Below are 18691 nucleotides of genomic sequence, written 5' to 3' on the forward strand. Positions count from 1 at the left end.
CTTAGTGTTTTGAGAAATTGAGCTATAGTTTCAGAAAATGTGTTTAAACAATTGAGAAAAACTGTATGAAAAGCTTCCTGCTTGTTCAGAACACCGCTGATAGACTCCTAGGGCCCTATTTTAGGGGATTGAAACGCAAAATAAATATTCAAATTGTTTTGATTGTATGTCACGTGATCAAACGGACGGGTGAGAGCCATGAGACTCAATCCAAACCAGTTGAAAGCAAAGTAAAGTGCAGCAGAAATGTCTCGATGCAGTTTTAAAGGGTACATACCAGGCTAGGTTTGTGGTGTTGTGTCGCCATCTAGAGGTCCAATCTGTCCAATCCAACGTTACCTATTAAATCTGTGGAGAGATTTCAATTGATGCTGAACCTTGAAATAGTGTGCCGAGGTTCAACAGGGATTGACCTTTGACCTCTGGGCCTAGATTCGTCTTGGAATAGCTTTTGACCTCTTGATCTAGAGTCATCAGGGAGTGACCTTTGACCCCTAGGAGCTCTGGGTCTAGATTCCTCAGGGAGTGACCTTTGACCCCTAGGACCTCTGGGTCCGAGGTTGATGGGGGGTGGGGGGGTAAGGGGGAGGGGGGGTGAGGTTTGGTGGGGGACTGAGGGCGGGGGAGGGGGGCCGAGGGTGAGGGGGGTGAGGCTGAGGGGGGGGTAATCACTGCTCCCCGGTTGTCCCAGGTCTGACCGTTTTCCTTGATTGTAAACACACAAAAGATGGAACTATGCACACAATTCTGAAAACTTGAAGCTTCCTTGTCCTTCCATTGTCAGACAATGTAACATTGTGTTGTGCTCCAGCTATACATATACTAGCCAGTTCATGGTTCATGAGATGCACCTTTGATCTATTTCAGTAAACTGGTTGATCGTTGGTTGATCTAACACTTCACACATTTCCCCTCTTTAGAGAAAGACAAGATTCACCTGGTAGCAATTTACCAATTCAAGACAGATTTAGAAAAAAGAACTAATGGAAATGTATATAAATATGCTTGACATATTATGACAACTTGTCCAACCATTTTTCATGCAAAGACTTATGCAATGCACTACTGCCTAAAGTTTTGCGTGAGACTATTCAATAGAGAGTTACAGACCCATTACATTATATTTTGATCAACATGACATAAGCAATTAATAGTGTAGGGAAGAGCAGAGAATTATACATAATCATTTTCATGAATGTACCAAAGCATTTGCAACTTCTTCAAAGAAAGGAGAAACTTATTTTTTGATGTGCACAAGCGACACAGACAATGATGTGAAGATTGAACAGGTAGTTTTGAGAATTTCAATTTTGATCTGAGAAATGTACCAAAGCGACTGAGAAAAACTGTAGTTGTGTAGGATATTATATGTTCGGCGTCCATGCCTGATTGCAAAACCACCTGCCTTCAATTGATTAAGTACTGTGAATTGAAATCAATTGAATTAAATTCAACTAAGAATGTCTTTTCTTCCATGAATGTTAAACAAACACTTGAAAGACAAATCTTTTCCGTTACCATAATCAACCCAAGGTGACTATTTAAAGGTCAACATTTAGTTGTAAAAAAGATGGGTCTACCACATAGAATTGAATGAAGCGTTTTCTAGTGAAGTTATCCCAGAACCACCTCAGTCTTCGAGCACGTACTCCCTGTTTACGTCACGGTTGAGCCTCCTCATGCGATACTGCAGGTCTCGTAGCGTGTACTAGTGACCTATCAAAGTTCACGCAGTGGTGAGCGTAGACGTGTGTTCCCTTCCCGTGGGTACTCCATTCCAGGGTGAGGGTGAGGGTTAGGGTTACCTCTGCCTCTCCTCACTACAGGACAGTGTACAGTACAGCCACGACTACAGCCAGTGGGAGTCCTTGGATAAACCTGAATCAACATGAAACTAAAATGTCAGGCTATGCTAGGAGTTATCTCAGGCCATCTCTTCTATAGCTATAACTCCCCTTTAAAAAATGGAACCATGCTGCGTTTTCGATTGCCTTCGGGGCCAATGCTGTATTTGTTAGATTAGATAATATTAAAAGATACAGCTTGTGTTGGATGCTATGTACAGAAAGGATGAAGACGCAGATTAATAATAGCAGCGTTCTCGGTTGTACATCATCAGGGATTAAGTACGATGTTTAATTAACTATGCATCTATTTCGGGCCGTTGATTATAATGATTGTCTTGACGCGCTTTATATTCAACTTCTAAATATATATATATTTTAACGTTTTCGAGGAATTTTTCAAATCCAGTTACTGAAATTCCATGGACAACCCCTAACAGGTCTAACCATAGAGACTATATGGTCCTCACTAAAGTGTTTCTTCTAGATAGTCTGCATTGTACAAAATGTGATCGATGAATTTATTGTGACTGTAAGCAGGATTGGATGAAATTACATAAACATAAATGTTTCCTGGAAATCAAGGAGTATGGCCCAGTATCTTTGCCACACATAGGAGAGGATACGGTGTGTGGGGGGGGGGGTATAGCAATGTACATGAATGTAATGTTCGGATGGATGTTCTTGTTTTGAACACACAATTCATTAACATAAAGATTAATACTATGTGTTAGGGTTAGTACTATAGTGTTTCATGTTTTGTAGACTTGAGGCCCCAGTGTACGGTCAAATGGTTTTAATGTAATGTGAATATTGCATGTAGTTTTTCTTATCATAATGTTAAATAACAGCTGTAAAGGGTTCAAACCCTAACCATTAATAATATACTACACACAAATGAAAGGTTGAATGTAAAAAAAAAGCCCTACACACACACACACACACACACACACACACACACACACACACACACACACACACACACACACACACACACACACACACACACACACACACACACACACTCACACATGAACCGAAAAAGGTTGTGCACAGCCAGCAGGGTTGTGAAGTTGAGCTCTCTGTGGAAACAGTAGAATGTCTTCCTTATCACATGGTCTCCTTTCTCTTGTGTGTATGTGTGTGTGATTTCCTGTGTGTGAGTGTGTGTGCTTATGAGCACGTCAATTAAATAATTCTGGAATAAAACCACCAAAACACAACTACACGACAAATTAAAAAAATATATATATATTAAAGGTCTATAGCGCCCTCTACTGACCCCAACCATAATAACCGTAAACCAAACTGCAGAACAGCTTAGCAGTGGATGGCAGTATTACTGAATCAATATTAAACACCTCAACATTTTTCTAGGCTTTAATTGTAATTTGTGTACCAGTGTAGGCTAAAGGGAAATCATCAGACCTCCACCATCCAGGGGAAGAAAGGGGAGGGGCCTACTGCGCTGACCGTGTACGATGTCATGGGACTGGGGGAGGAGCAAGACAGCGATGAAATCTTTACTGTCGTCATAGGCCACAAGGCTAGCGAAGAAGCCTTGGTTGGGGTTAGGGCCAGAGCAGCACTAAACCAGAGAATAAACCACCAGACCAGTATCAACTGATATCGAGCAGACTTGACTAAGATAAAAGGAGGAGAGTGGACAGGGAGAACTGAAAAACAAGGAATGGAATAACTTTAAAATTGAACTTTAATTTCTTGTCAACAAGAGGGTTTCCAAACGTCAGGTAAACTGGTATATACAGTTGAAGGCTCAGTGGCAAACAAATTAAGACTGAGAACTTAAATACACAATATTTTGCAGAATCATAATGAAAGTAAGGAAGATAAAGCCTTAGAACAACAATAGTTGAGTGCTGCTTGCAGCACTCACTTAATGAAATAAAATGCAGTAAGTTAGATGTACACTAGGTGGCACTTTAACTCTATTTTTGTTATAGCTCTGGTTATAAATCTGTCTACCATCCATCTGTCGTTTTACTAGACAGTACACGTTCTTCAAATCGTCTTGTCACAAGACATGAGTCTCCAATCAATATTATGAATGACTTGATATAAATTGATTTGATGTTGATAGGGAGTGCAACAAAGATCATTCAAAGGATGGAACACTAAGCTCAAAGGTTCAATATTTATTCCATTCACAAATATAGCAATACACCATACATCGTCTATCCAAACACAATGATCCATATTGGCATTTTGACACAAATGCATCTTGTTGTCTTCATTCTCAAGTTTTTTTAAATAATTAAGGTTTGGGTTAACAGAATATAAACTGCACTATTCTATAGACTATGGAGTGCGGGGAATTACACTATCTGGTGTTTGGCCTGGTGCTTTGGATTGCTGTGCAAAAAAAGCACATCATCCACTGTGGACGGTTTTAGTTGACTCCTCCGCTCCTGAATAACATCTCCAGCACTCGCTCGCAATCGCAAAACCCGCGACCGACCCGACTAGCACCCGTGTCCGACACAGTACATTATTTCTCCCCTGTTTCATCCAAATTGTGAGGGTCACAAGTCGGTAGAATATAATATAATATAATATAATATAATATAATATTATATTATATTTAGTTAACATAACTAACTTACTAAGTTAACATAACTAACTTACTTAACTTACCACTGTAAACCTTGCTCTGAACTTCCTTAAAGCTAAATAAAGGATACCACAAAAACACTGGGGCCTTTTATGATAGGATCTTTTTTTTATTTTATTATCAAAAAATCGATCCAGGAGTTTTTAGTGCGTAGAAGACCGAAGACACATCCTCCAACAGGCAGGAGAATAAAACGTGATTGTTGTTTGCAGGGGAGGTGGCAATAATAATAATGTAATTTACAAAAATGTACTGAGAAAAAAGACATCCTCTCCATTTACAGATAATACATTTCTGTTGTGCAAAGCGTGGAACTGACTGGCCCCCTGTCAGCTCCACGTACTGAGGACTGGGGACTGGGTGTACTGGGACGCTCCCTGTAAAACCAGGAGCAGACTCTGGTTGCACTGGGAAGCTTCCTGTACAAACAGCAGAACCCTCTGAACCAGAACCTTCTGGTCTAGAGAACCAGGTCCACCTGTAGAACAGGCTGGTCTAGAACCATCCTGATATCAACTCACTTGGCGGTAGTACAAAGGTACTACCTATTCCTCCGTATATAAGTACACGCTCTAGATCCATACCAGTCTCCTGATAGTTCTGTCTGTATTTACAACACCGGGGGCCTCTACAAATTCTCTTTTTTCCATAGGAAGTTTCCTATGGAGATGTGCTTGGAAGTGCTTGGAGGAAAGGTGGTTCGAATTCTAAAAATCCTTAGGAAAGGAGCCTCCATGCTTCCTTTAACCCTCTTTTAGCAAAGGTTACCTTTGCGAAAGGAAAGGAGATAGTTGCATCCCATAATCCAGGCCTATTCAACTAGCGGCCCGTGGGCCAAATGCGGCCCCTCTTGATTTTTTTCTGGCCCACAAGAGGTTGTGTGCAAAAAATAAATAAAATAAAGGAGAAACATAGTTGCATGCAAATCATGTTTCTAGCCGGTGATACTAGCCAGTATCAGTATCCCACAATCAGGAACTGGCATCACTTATTCTGACAATGTTTGGCTCAACCGATACGTATGAGTCTAGCTTTTCTCATATGAAGGCCGTCAGAACAAGGGCACGTTGCTCGATGACCTATGAGAAGCTGTGTCTCAGGATGAGCCAAACTAGGCAAACAAGGCAGTGCAATCTTTCTCACTGACTCACAGGCTCCAAATGTCTCATATGTACAGTAGTTCTGTTTTGTGATGATTCAAACAACATTGTTGAATTCTAAATACGTGTCCAAAATATGTGAGAACAAAATCTTTTTTAATGATACGATTAAACGTGAAGAAGGAAGAAATGTGTCTGACAAGTTTATTCCATGAAGTAGTACTATATATATTAAGTTAACACTACTTTAAGTAAGATTTATTTGTAGCGATTCATTGGCGTAGTTTTACTCTGCGTGGCCCATGAACCCCCAGTGGTTTTCCTTTTCGGCCCACTTGTTAAGGAGGTTGTCCTTTCCGCCGGCAATATTTAAAGCAACATGCCACCGTCAAAGTTTACCGACTCCACGCGAAGATGCATGAGAGACGCGGTAAAGCAGAATAATAGAAGAGAAGAAAATACAATTCACAATAATGGATACCAATTACAGAAACACATTATTTGAATCGATATGAAACAATTGATTGTTGGTCATTAAGAACACAATATACACCGTAAGAAAATACAATGCCGACTTCACATTTAAGAAAGTAATTTCAACATCAACATAAATTGAGCCTCTTTTTTTTCACATGTTAACTGGGATTCAACTGGCCTAAAATATATTCGTTGGCCAAGACCGCCCTGATTCTCTCTGGTGGCGACAACCTGATTGAAATCAATGCAAGAATGCATGGATCAAAAGGACGCTTGTTGTAGACCCACTTCGGAAAACTGTAGTTCCACCGTAGAGACGCTAGAGGTCAGCCATACTCCCCGTCGCGTAATGACGTCGGTTAGGACGTGGAGTCGAATTCATTTTAAACAGAGCTGTCTCTTTACTATGTTCGAAAGGAAGCACCTTTTCATCTCTCCTTGACCCGATGACGTTTTCCACAAAGGTGAAGTAAAGGAGGCATAAAGGTCAACATCACGCAACGTGCTGAGACCCCTGTTACCGTGGTAACCCGCACAATAATGCAACGGGGCAGAGACCCCGGTTACCACGGTGACCACAACATCATGCAACGGGACAAAGACCCCGGTTACCACGGTGACACTCAACATCACAAAACGGGCAGAGACCCCGGTTACCACGTTGACCCTCAACATCAAAAAACGGGCAGAGACCCCGGTTACCAGGGTAAGGGTAACCGGGGTAACCAGGGGGTGTGAGGGGCACTGGAGGGCGAGGATCACCTGTGCGCGGCGGCAGCTGTCGGGGGCGGAGCTGTGGGCCTGTCCTCTCGTCCAGGAAGGAGTCCACGAACTGACAGTGGTCCTCTCCGAAGCCCGCCTCATCCTCGAAGTCCTAGAACTTACTTGGACAGACTGCCACTGCCGTCACCACCATCATCACCACCACCATCATCATCATCATCATCATCATCATCATCATCATCATCACCATCATCATCATCGTCACCATCATAACCAACATCATCATCATCACCATCCCGGACCAGAGCCTGGACCGGGAACGGGACCGGGACCAAGACCCGGACCCAGACGGGGACCAAGACCCGGACCAGGACCAGGACCCGGACCCAGAATAGGACTGGGACCGGGACCGGAACCAGGACCAGTCCCTGAAATGTACATAATAAACACAAGGACTCATACAATATAGCCTAAGAACAGTCTCTTACATAACACAATAAACCCAAGGACTCAAAGAATAGAAGCAGCAGACATTAGTAATCATAAACAGGTGTGCATATATCTTTAATAACTGAACATGTTCTGCTGCCGTGTTGTTCCTCACAGAACACATGGGCCTAATCCTAAAGGACTCACAGATTTAATTTATCTCAGGTGCTAATTAACCTTAGTGAGTGAGTGTGTGAGGCCACATGGGCTCAAATAGGTATATATGGGATTGGGTCAGCACTTCACGAGAGCACATGTTACCTTGGCAACGTTTAATGACAAAGATGACACTTGCCGGTTAGGGAATTTTCAATTTGAGTTTATTTTTGAAAATGCAATGAAAACAATCGGCTACAGCAATTGATTGATATAAGAAAATATAATTTCTACTTTTCAATACTTCAGTATAAAGGATGCATTGAATAGTTTAGGTGATTATTGGCCTACAGATACTAATCATAAGTCAGAACGGGCTGCATTTGGCTGAAAAAGGTACAAGTAGTAATATGAAGAGCCAAAAGATCCGGCTCTTGTTGGTGAGCTGATCCAAATGATCTGGCTTGCTAAAACAAGGCCAAAATTCCCCATCTGGTCTCGCATTGACAGTAGCGTCGTTTTGTCGTTTACCTTCCTAATTTCACTGTGGTCTCCGCGGTAAACGTCACAACGCTTTGAACTGCAGGTAATTCCCTTAGGCTTAGGTGAAGTCATTCACTGATGCGGAGTCATGGAAAGGGTTCAGTAAGTGTGGACTCAAACCCTCACGCCCTTTGGAACTCGACATTGGGACAGCCCTAAAGCCTTAAAGGAGACATATTATACCACCAGGTATGAGTTTGATTAGCCTTACAATCCGTTTCGAATATCTGCCCCATGTGACAACACTAGTGGGCGTGTCCACCTAGATTTGTGCTAGGGATGTCATATGGGGCAGATTTTCGAAACGGCTTGTAAGGCTAATCACAGTCACACCTGGTGGTATAATATGTCTCCTTTAGGGCCCGACCGATATTGATTTTTGAGTGCCGATGCAGATGCCGATCTTTTTCAGAGAAAAATTACGATTACGATTTAATCGGCCGATTAAAAAAAGTAAAAAAATAAAAAGCATATAAAACGTAGTTTTTGATACCTTAAATATTCTTTAAACACTTTTGACGAATATGTGAATCGAATGCAGAACCTTTGAGTTTTTTAGAATACATTTACAGTAAAAAATGAGTGTAATGTAAAATGTAAAATAAATAACTAACTCCCAATGTGCTGCGCTCGTGAGCAGTGACTAACACGTGCGTGCTGAGCAGTATGGTCTCACCGTTAGAGTCTACAGTATAACAAATTAACATGGCCTGGGACCTAAAGAAAAACAGGCACAACATGCTCAAACAACGCGTCTTGTGTACATTGGTGAGGTGAGCGCGGAGCTGCCTGAGCGAGCGTGCTTTCATGTTGTACGGTAAAATTCAATCTCCTCTTTTTTACTCCAGCAAAAGTTGTTAGTTAGCAAGGCGAGTAGGAGCGCAATCTGCAGGATACTAAGCGCAATAACATTTAAAAAAAATTAATAATAATCGGTTGTAATCGGCGTCTTTTTGGCCGATGCCGATTATTTTCAAAAAGGCTATAATCGGCCGATTAAATCGGCAGGCCGATGAATCGGTCGGGCCCTAGTCTCCTTTAATAATTTCGCGAGAACGCGCAGCAAAGTCTGTGAGTCCATGAGTCCGGACATTGGGATTGGGCCAAGGAATCAATACTCAGTTTAAAGTCATCACAACGTTGATAAACTTTTTCCCAGACAGCTTGCATTATATAGGTCTGCTTTAAATCAGGTTCTATATTAGGCTTATCAAAATATAAACTGATATCTGAGCCTTGCAGTATGAAATTATTAACATCTGATCTACATAATTATATTTATGTATGTGTCCGATATAATATACACAACATTGTAGTACAATGATGTTTAGATTTACCATCAACCAATGTTTAAAATACATTTGACATTAGAAATATGGTCTTTGTAAAACCTGCATATAACCCTAACCCTAACCCTAACCTCATGGAAGATCTTAAAGTCTCTTCCTGTCAGGGTTAACAAGATCAACTTTCAGAAACCCAAGAACATTTTCATGACCAAAAATCACCAAAACTCTGTGTGTGTGTGTGTTGTGTGTGTAGTCTGTGTGAGTGTGTTTTCATTGGAAATGCATGCGTGCCTGTGTGTAAGCATATTTGCATGTCTGTGTGTTTACATAATTTGTGTGTGTGTGTGTGTGTGTGTGAGCGCGTGTGTGTGTTCATATATACGTGTTGGTGTTCATATAAACGTGTGTGTGTTCATATATACGTGTTGTGTGTTTATATAAGCGTTTTGTATGCGCGCGCATGTGTGTTTATGTGTGTGTGCAAGCGAGTGTGTGTTCGCGTGTCTTAATATGTGTGTCTGTACATATGTGTATTTATTAGTCAAGTGATTAAAATATTTTATCGAGATTAATCCCACAATTCTTTCTATTCTAAAAATCTCTTCATTTCGTGCTGCTAGCCTTTTAGTGAGATCAGAGAGTGTTGAGAAGGACAGTAATAAAATATATTTGGTAAGATGGATATAAGAAGAGACCCGCAGTGAATTCAACCCGGTCCACTTGACATCGGGTGCATGACAGTGGTAGGCCTACCGTAAAACTTCAATAGCCCAGGCTTATATTTGTTTCAATCACTGAACTTTCGAACAAAACTCTTGCTCAGCAAAGAAATACTAAAACATTTATTATTTAAACCATTATGAATATTCCTACCGTACGTTGGCCTATATACATTACCAGGCTATCGAATAACACGCACACGCACACGCACACACACACAGTGGCGGAGTTGTAATCGGGAGAGTTAACAGCCCCAATGGGCCGTTAACGTTTCGGGGCTGTCGGGCAGACTAAAGCGGGATAACAACATTGTTATAAAAGCTCCTTGCAGCGCCATCAGGCAGCCTGAGCTGTGTGCCCGAAACCTCTCACTCACTCAACAAAACAGCTGCAACAACTGTCCACGTCGCAACCAAGTCGATTTTGTCTAGAGGGGACTAACTGAGTCAAACTACAACGTTTGCCAAGCCAAAAGAACGTTAATCCCGCGCAAAAAAGAAAAAACGCCATTAAAATTGGCTTGCGTTAACGCCGTTAATAACGCGTTAAACTGACAGCACTGGTATTTACATAGCATGTTTGTGTATATGTGTTCATGTGTGGGCACATTTGTGTTAATATATGTGTGTGTGTTAATATATGCGTGTGGGTTAATATATGCGTGTGGGTTAATATCTGCGTGCGTCCTCCGACTGGGGGGGGGGGGGGGGGAGAGAGAGAGGAGAGGGACTATAACTGACACAGAGACACTGAGGAACCTACAGTTGAAGAGAGCACAGGGAACCCAAACGCAGGGAGGAGGTCCTCCTGGGTGAAGGAGGAATGGAAGGTGTGGATGTGTGTCAGTGTGTCTGAGGACCCTCCTCCACCTGGGGACACTCTGTAGAAGGACAGAGAGCCAGCAGGCCGGTCCAGATACACTCCTACTCTGGTGAGAACCAGAGGAAGGGAGAACTATGTCTGTTCCTCTACCGTTGTACCAGGCAAAGTAACTATCATCATGACAAACAAGAATCCAGGACTTGTTGTTCCTTCCAAGCAAGCTGTCAACACCCTCTCCTCTCCTTGTGATTCCTCTGTATGTCACTCCTAGCAGAGCACGTCCTTCCCTCTCTACCTCCCAGTAACAGTGGCCAGTCAGAGCCTCTCTACACAACACCTGGGGCCGGAGGGCAAATCTCTCTGGGTGATCCGGACACGACTGATCCTCTCCAAACCCCGTCACCTTTCTGTTGTCCTCAGACAGAGAGAGTCGTCTGTTGGCCTTGTTTGGGTCCAGTGTGAGTTCACAGGCATCTGACGGAGAACAAGAAATGATGAGTTGCTGTACCATTTTTCATCATCGTCATCATCATCATCATCACTAGTACTGTCTTACATTCTTCTTCCAGTTTCACGTTCATCTACTCAACAAACATTAACTTAGAAAGAGTAAATAATATCAGAGCTACTATAGTGAATTAGTGTGCTATAGCTTTAGAAATAGTTGTGAACATTGTTTATAAGATCATTTAAGTTAAACTTACGTGTAAATCATTTACATTTGAGACTTAAGCCCAGTTCAGACCAAAGATTCACCTTGCAACGGCTTGCAACGAGACGGTTTTAGAACGTCGCAGGGGCGGTGTGAACGGGTCGTTGCAAGCCGTTGCAAGCCGTTGCAAGGCGTCGCAAGCCGTTGCAAGGCGTCGCAAGGCGTTGCAAGGAGTCGCCAGAGATTGAACATGTCAAATCGCAAGGTCCAGTTTTAGAACGCGGCGATTTAACTATTCCTCTTCAGCCAATCACAGCACAGAACAACTTGTACGTCACGGCCTTACTCCGTCCCGGTACCGTACTGTCGTATTTTTGTTGATGTATTTGCACTTTTAATCTTGCTGAATTCTACGACGAATAATTGTGTCCAAATACAAATATGAGGACGACAAATGACCTGAAAACATTTGGTTGGAGTTTGACTCATTTTCCCCGCATTTACAGTGTGGTCGCAGATTTCGATGGTCTGCTGTCATGAATTGTGACCCATCGGGAATTTCGACCTGCTGCTTGTGGACTCTGTGATGATCGCAGACATGAATAATTGTGTGCACATACAGATATGAGGACGACAAATGACCGGAAAATGCAATGTATCCAACAACGGGTAATCTAAACTAACTGTAAGCTCCAGCTATTTACTCCAATGCAGATGTAGTGGAGAATGACAAGACATAGTAACTCTAGCCTACTCTCAAGTAAAATAAAAATAAAACTAATTGCAAACCTAACTAATCTAACCTAACCTACGCAAATAATGCTGTTGCGGCTCTCAGCATGTGCCAGAGCGTTCACAGTTGCTATGGAAACCACCTAGCGTCGCAGCCCGTTGCAGCGCGTTGCAGCCGGTGTGAACTGCCCAGTTTTAGAACGTCGCAGCCCGTCTCGTTGCAAGGGGTTGCAAGGCGTTGCAAGGCGTTGCGAGTTGCAAGGCGTTGCAAGGTGAATCTTTGGTCTGAACTGGGCTTTAGAAAGATGTATAATCTGAATCTACTCCCACAATTTTTATTTATTTTATTTTGTGTATGCAGACCACGTGTGAATGAGCGGAAATCACCTCCTGCTGTGTGGATGGACTTTTCAAATAGTGAGTGTGTGATGTGATGAATCAAACAGGTTCTTACACTTCTTTAGAGCTGGTTTCAGCCTCCACACTCCACCGTGCTCCACACTGGGGGGGAATCAAAGTGAGAGCAGCATGTTGAAACATTCACCTTCATCATCTGCGCTCTCATCACGTTCTACACAACATGAGTGACAGCTGCCTTTTCAAACCACTTCATCTAGCAGCAGCTTGAATCCTTGTAGGAGACTTTGTCCCTGAGTGGTGAGCTGTCCTCTCCATACCTGACAGTGTCCAGTCTCCAGTGTGGATCCTCCAGTCCAGCACAGAGCAGCGCAGCTCCAGAGTGTCCTGGGTGATTGTAGCTCAGGTCCAGCTCTCTCAGATGGGAGGGGTTGGAGCTCAGAGCTGAGGCCAGAGAAGCACAGCCTTCCTGTGTGACCAGGCAGCCAGACAAGCTACACACACACACGCACACACACACACACACACACACACACACACACACACACACACACACACACACACACACACACACACACACACACACACACACACACACACACACACACACACACACACACACACACACACACAAACTATTACTGGCGGTAAATCAGTTCAATGTCTTCTGATGTGGTATTTGTAGTGTAACTGTTCGACCATTGAGTCAAACTGACCTGAGCGTTTCCAGTGTACAGTGTGGACTCCCCAGTCCAGCAGAGAGCAGCTTCACTCCTGAATCCTGCAGATCATTGTTGCTCAGGTCCAGCTTACTCAGACTAGAGGAGTTGGAGCGGAGAACTGAGGCCAGAGCTTCACAGCATCTCTCTGACAGATGACAGCGATTCAGCCTTCACACACACAACAAACACAACATGTTAGGAACTGGGTTTAATTTGGAAACACGACCCACTTAAGTTCCCATGAAGACACATTGCTCTGATCAGAAAACTAAAACACTGGTTAGCGCTATTCAAGAGCATGTGAAGAAATACACTATTCTGTACACATGTGAATCTGTTCACACGAATGGTCAAGAGATGGATGGTACGTGACCAAGGATATTTTCACGCCTATTGAAGGGGTGCGACAACATTTGTTAGGGTGCCACCAAATTAAAAAGTTAGTGTCTTGAGCCCTGAGACCACTTTTTTATTTTATTTATTTAGACCTGTTAACTTTCTGGAGGTAAATCTGTTCAATGTCCTCTGATGTGGATCTTGTGGTGTAAATGTTTGACCATTGAGTCAAACTGACCTGAGAGTTTTCAGTGTACAGTGTGGACTCCCCAGTCCAGCAGAGAGCAGCTTCACTCCTGAATCCTGCAGATCATTGTTGCTCATGTCCAGCTCTCTCAGACTAGAGGCGCTTGAGCTGAGAACTGAGGCCAGAGCTTCACAGCATCTCTCTGACAGCTGACAGCGATTCAGCCTTCGCACACACAATAAGCACAACATGTTAGGAACTGGGTTTGAATTGGAAACACGACCCACTTAAGTTCCCATGAAGATACATTGCTTTGATCAGAAAACTAAAACACTGGTTTGTACTTTGTGCAAAGTGTCATTGAAATGTCACTGCGGCACTAGCACTATTCAAGAGCATGTGAAGAATTACTAATTAATGCACTATTCTGGACGACTAAGAGAAGACGTTAAATCCTAATTGGAGTATATTATCCAATCAGAAGCCGGTTATTATGAGTAGGTATTTGATTGAGGAGGAGGAGGAGGAGGAGGATGAAGAGGTAATTGTTGAACCTACAGAGAGCTGGCGGTAAAAACTGAAAAAGCCCCCTATGCAATCAAAACATTAACAACTGATTTAAAGTGAGTGAATCTGTTCACATGAATGGACACAGATGCGGATGGTAAGTGACTAAGGACATTATCACGTCTATTAAAGGGGTGCGTATTTGTTAAGGTGCCACCAAATGGAAAAGTTAGTGTCACCAGTAGATAATGTGTCTTGAGCCCTAAGAGGACATATTCTACTTATTTATTAAGACCTGTTAACTTTCTGGAGGTAAATCTGTTCAATGTCCTCTGATGTGGTATTTGTTGTGTATCTGTTTGACCATTGAGTCAAACTGACCTGAGCGTTTCCAGTGTACAGTATGGACTCCCCAGTCCAGCAGAGAGCCGCTTCACTCCTGAATCCTTCAGATCGTTGGTACTCAGGTCCAGCTCTCTCAGACTAGAGGAGTTGGAGCTGAGAACTGAGGCCAGAGCTCCACAGCATCTCTCTGACAGATGACAGCCATTGAGCCTGCACAAACAATAAACACAACATGTTAGGAACTGTGATTAAAGTAACTTAAATCTTTTACCTTCCCGTAATGAAGGAATTGTATTAACGTATTAATTGTATTCACTTTTTTTTGTGTGTGAATAAATATCTAAAACAAGGGATATTTAAATGTTTATTATCTATGGGGTATACAATTGTAAATCGTTATGTAGTGTTTGAAAATGTTTTATTTTTAATCAATACTCGTTTTATATTCTAGTATTATTTATATTGTTTGTTTATTGTAATACATGTTAACAGTGAACCTACAGATATGTTTTGTTAGTTATAACTTATATATTCCACTATCAGGTATATTGTGTCGTGTATTGTCATACATTATTATGAGTGAACCTACAGAGATGTTTTGGAGGCTTTGACCACTGGCAGCAACCTCAGAAGACCCTCCACTGAAGCTGAGTATTTCTTCAGGTCAAACACGTCCAGCTCCTCTTCTGATGACAGTAAGATGAAGACCAGAGCTGACCACTGAGCAGGGGAGACGCGTGTTTTGAAGAGACTTCCTGATGTCAGGGACCGTTGGATCTTCTCTACTAGAGAACAGTCGTTTAGCTCATTCAGACAGTGGAACAGATTGATGCTTCTCTCTGGAGAGAGATCTCCACATATCTTCTCCTTGATGTAAGACACTGTTTCCTTATTGGTCCCTGATCTACTTCCTGTCTGTCCCAGAAGACCTTTTAGGACAATCTGATTGGTCTCCAGAGAGAGGCCCAGGAGGAAGCGGAGGAACAAGTCCAGGTGTCCATTCTCACTCTGTAAGGCCTTGTCCACAGCACTCTGGTAGAAGAGGATGTGTTTTCCTTCACCGGAGGTTGGCTGTTCTTCTGTGAACAGATTGACCTCATTGTCGATAAAGGACAAGAAGACATAAAGGGCAGCCAGAAACTCCTGGATGCTCAGATGGACAAAGCAGAACACCTTGTCCTGGTACAGCCCACACTCCTCTTTAAAGATCTCGGTGAACACTCCTGAGTACACTGAGGCTGCTCTGATATCGATGCCACACTCTGCCAGGTCTGCCTTGTAGAAGATCAGGTTGCCATTCTCCAGCTGGTTAAAAGCAAGTTTTCCCAGAGAAACAATGATCTCCCTGCTCTCTGAACTCCACTCTGGATCTGTTTCAGCTCTCCCATGATACTTCCTGTCCGCCTGTATGGACTGAACCCTCAGGAAGTGGCTGTACATCTGAGTCACCGGTCTTGGGTATCTCATCTCCTATCTTGGATGTTTTGAAGAGGTCCTCCAGAACTGTAGCAGTGATCCAACAGAAGACTGGGATGTGACACATGATGTGGAGGCATCGTGATTTCTTGACGTGGGAGATGATTGTGCTGGCCAGTGTCTCCTCTCTGAATCTCTTCCTGAAGTACTCCTCCTTCTGTGGGTCGGTGAACCCTCTCACCTCTGTCACCATGTCAACACACTCAGCAGGGATCTGATTGACTGCCGCAGGGCGTGTGGTTATCCAGATGCGAGCGGAGGGAAGCAGGACGCCCCTGATGAGGTTTGTCAGCAGCACGTCCACGGAGGTGGAGTTTGTGACATCAGTCCAGATCGGGTTGTTCTGGAAGTCCAGAGGAAGTCGACACTCATCCAGACCATCCAAGATGAAGACAACTTGAAACTGGTCGAATGTGCAGATTCCTGCTTCTTTGATCTCAATAAAGAAGTGATGAAGAAGTTCCACCAAGCTAAACTCTTTCTTCAGTAAATTCAGCTCTCTGAAAGTGAGGAGAAATGTGAAGTGTATGTCGTTGTTGGTTTTGTCTTCAGCCCAGTCCAGGGTGAACTTGTGTGTTAAGACGGTTTTACCAATGCCGGCCACTCCAGTTGTTATTATTGTCCTGATTGGTTTACCATGTCCAGATAATGGTTTAAAGATGTCATCACATCTGATAGGTGTTTCCTCCATGGCTGGTTTCCTGGACGCTGGTTTCAATCAGTCTGACCTCATGTTCCTTGTTGACCTCTCCACTGCTTCTCTTTGTGATGAAGATCTCTGTGTAGAAGTCATTCAGAGGTGTTGAATGTCCTGCTTTAGCGATTCCCTCAAACACATACTTGAACTTCTCCTTCAAATGTGACTTGATTTTATGTTGGCACTTGATAGCATCAGATCCTAAAAGAGAAAACAACGGAAGACATCAGTTAGTGGAAGGTGACATCCGTGGAACCAGGTCAATATTTCCAGGTAGATCAACTTCATGATATTTAGAGGCTTCATTACTTCTGGTCGGGGATGCTGGTCGTGACAAGGACAGCATGTTACAGATTCAAAAAGTTCAGGACTATTTTGATATTTCCACAGCAATAAGATGAGTCTTATGATTAAAAAAAAGTAATAATGATGCTGAATCATTGTAAAGTGACTTGCTATGCTGATATAGCTAGACAGCGTTGCAGCTCTTCAACTCAGTTATTCTGCTGTTGATCTGCAGTATAATGTTGAACCTTCTTTAACCTGATAGACCCACAATAACCCTACATATCTGGATCAAACCATTTAACCTGATGCCCCCACAATAACCCTTCATATCTGGATCAAACCATTTAACCTGATACCTCCACAATAACCCTACATATCTGGATCAAACCATTTAACCTGAAAGTCTATTTATACTAAGTTTCTTACTCCTCTGTTTGCCAAATAAGAGTATTTTCTGTCTTCAAAATAAGATTCTCTTACCGCCCCACAGTGTGTCGGCCAGTTCCTCCTGGTTCATCTCCATCAGGCAGAGCTTTGTGATGTCCACCACTCCCTGTATGGCGCGCCTCCTCTGCTCCTCCTTCTTACCATCCTCCTCCTCCACCCCCTGACTCTCTGAGCATTGTGGGTAATCTGAGAAGAGATCCCTCCAGAGCTTCTTCAGCTCCTTGTCTAGAAAAGCGTGTGCGTTCTCCTCAGCCCTCTGGAACAGAACAAACATCAAGGAGAACTTTACTCTGAACTCATTGAGGACATCAGAAGCATCTGTCCTGGATTCACGTCCCGCTGGTCTGAAGAGGGAAGCCTGGAGACTATTAGCTCCACAAGAGATGCTTTCTGATGTTCATGTAGAGCTGAAGTCAGATGTCTTGGTGGACATTTACACACCTTGATGAGCTCTGTTTGATGCTGCCGTAGAGACTGAGCACTGGTAACCTTTGACCTCTGGGGTCTGGGGGGAACACACACACACACACACACACACACACACACACACACACACACACACACACACACACACACACACACACACACACACACACACACACACACACACACACACACACACACACACACACAATTATATTTCCCCTGACTTGTAGACATCATTATCAGTAGAGTCTGATAACAGCCAACTGGTCTGTTTTCATCGTCTGTTTGAAACCCCTACCTCTCCTCTCTGGAGGGGCGTCCATCTTTAAACCCAACAGGATGATCCATAGACCAGCCACTCTTCATGGAGACACAGCTGGGTCCAGGGGAGTCTGCTCTCTGCTGCTGCTCTGGGCTTCAACACACACACACACACACACACACACACACACACACACACACACACACACACACACACACACACACACACACACACACACACACACACACACACACACACACACACACACACACTTATATTTCCCCAGACTTGTAGACATCATTATCAGTAGAGTCTGATAACAGCCAACTGGTCTGTTTTCATCGTCTGTTTGAAACCCCTACCTCTCCTCTCTGGAGGGCCGTCCATCTTTAAACCCAACAGGATGATCCATAGACCAGTCACTCTTCATGGAGACACAGCTGGGTCCAGAGGAGTCTGCTCTCTGCTGCTGGACTCTTCTAGGAAAACAAGAACCAGGATTTATGGACGTTTGATAGAAGC

The 18691-nt window shown here is 43.2% G+C and overlaps 1 protein-coding gene and 2 long non-coding RNA genes across 3 annotated transcripts in view; all 3 read right to left on the reverse strand.

The window, feature by feature from the left end:
- Nucleotides 1-10501: 10501 nt before the first annotated feature.
- Nucleotides 10502-12614, reverse strand: LOC115541502 (uncharacterized). Its single transcript, XR_003976352.1, has 2 exons — nt 12574-12614; nt 10502-11209 (listed from the first exon to the last, which is right to left on the reverse strand). It is a non-coding gene; the product is annotated as an uncharacterized LOC115541502 (long non-coding RNA).
- Nucleotides 12615-14762: 2148 nt separating this feature from the next.
- On the reverse strand, nt 14763-16202 carry LOC115541473 (NLR family CARD domain-containing protein 3-like). The gene has a single exon (XM_030353216.1). The coding sequence runs from the start codon at nt 16038-16040 to the stop codon at nt 15159-15161; it is 882 nt and encodes a 293-aa protein (XP_030209076.1). The 5' UTR covers nt 16041-16202; the 3' UTR covers nt 14763-15158.
- A 2397-nt stretch (nt 16203-18599) lies between these two features.
- Nucleotides 18600-18691, reverse strand: part of LOC115541503 (uncharacterized) — a 4013-nt gene continuing 3921 nt past the window's right edge. Inside the window, exon 4 of the long non-coding RNA XR_003976353.1 lies at nt 18600-18648. This is a non-coding gene — a long non-coding RNA (uncharacterized LOC115541503). The remainder of the gene's footprint in view (nt 18649-18691) is intronic.

Source organism: Gadus morhua, chromosome 4 (genome assembly GCF_902167405.1).
Source record: "Gadus morhua chromosome 4, gadMor3.0, whole genome shotgun sequence".
In the NCBI taxonomy this organism is placed as follows: Eukaryota; Metazoa; Chordata; class Actinopteri; order Gadiformes; family Gadidae; genus Gadus; species Gadus morhua.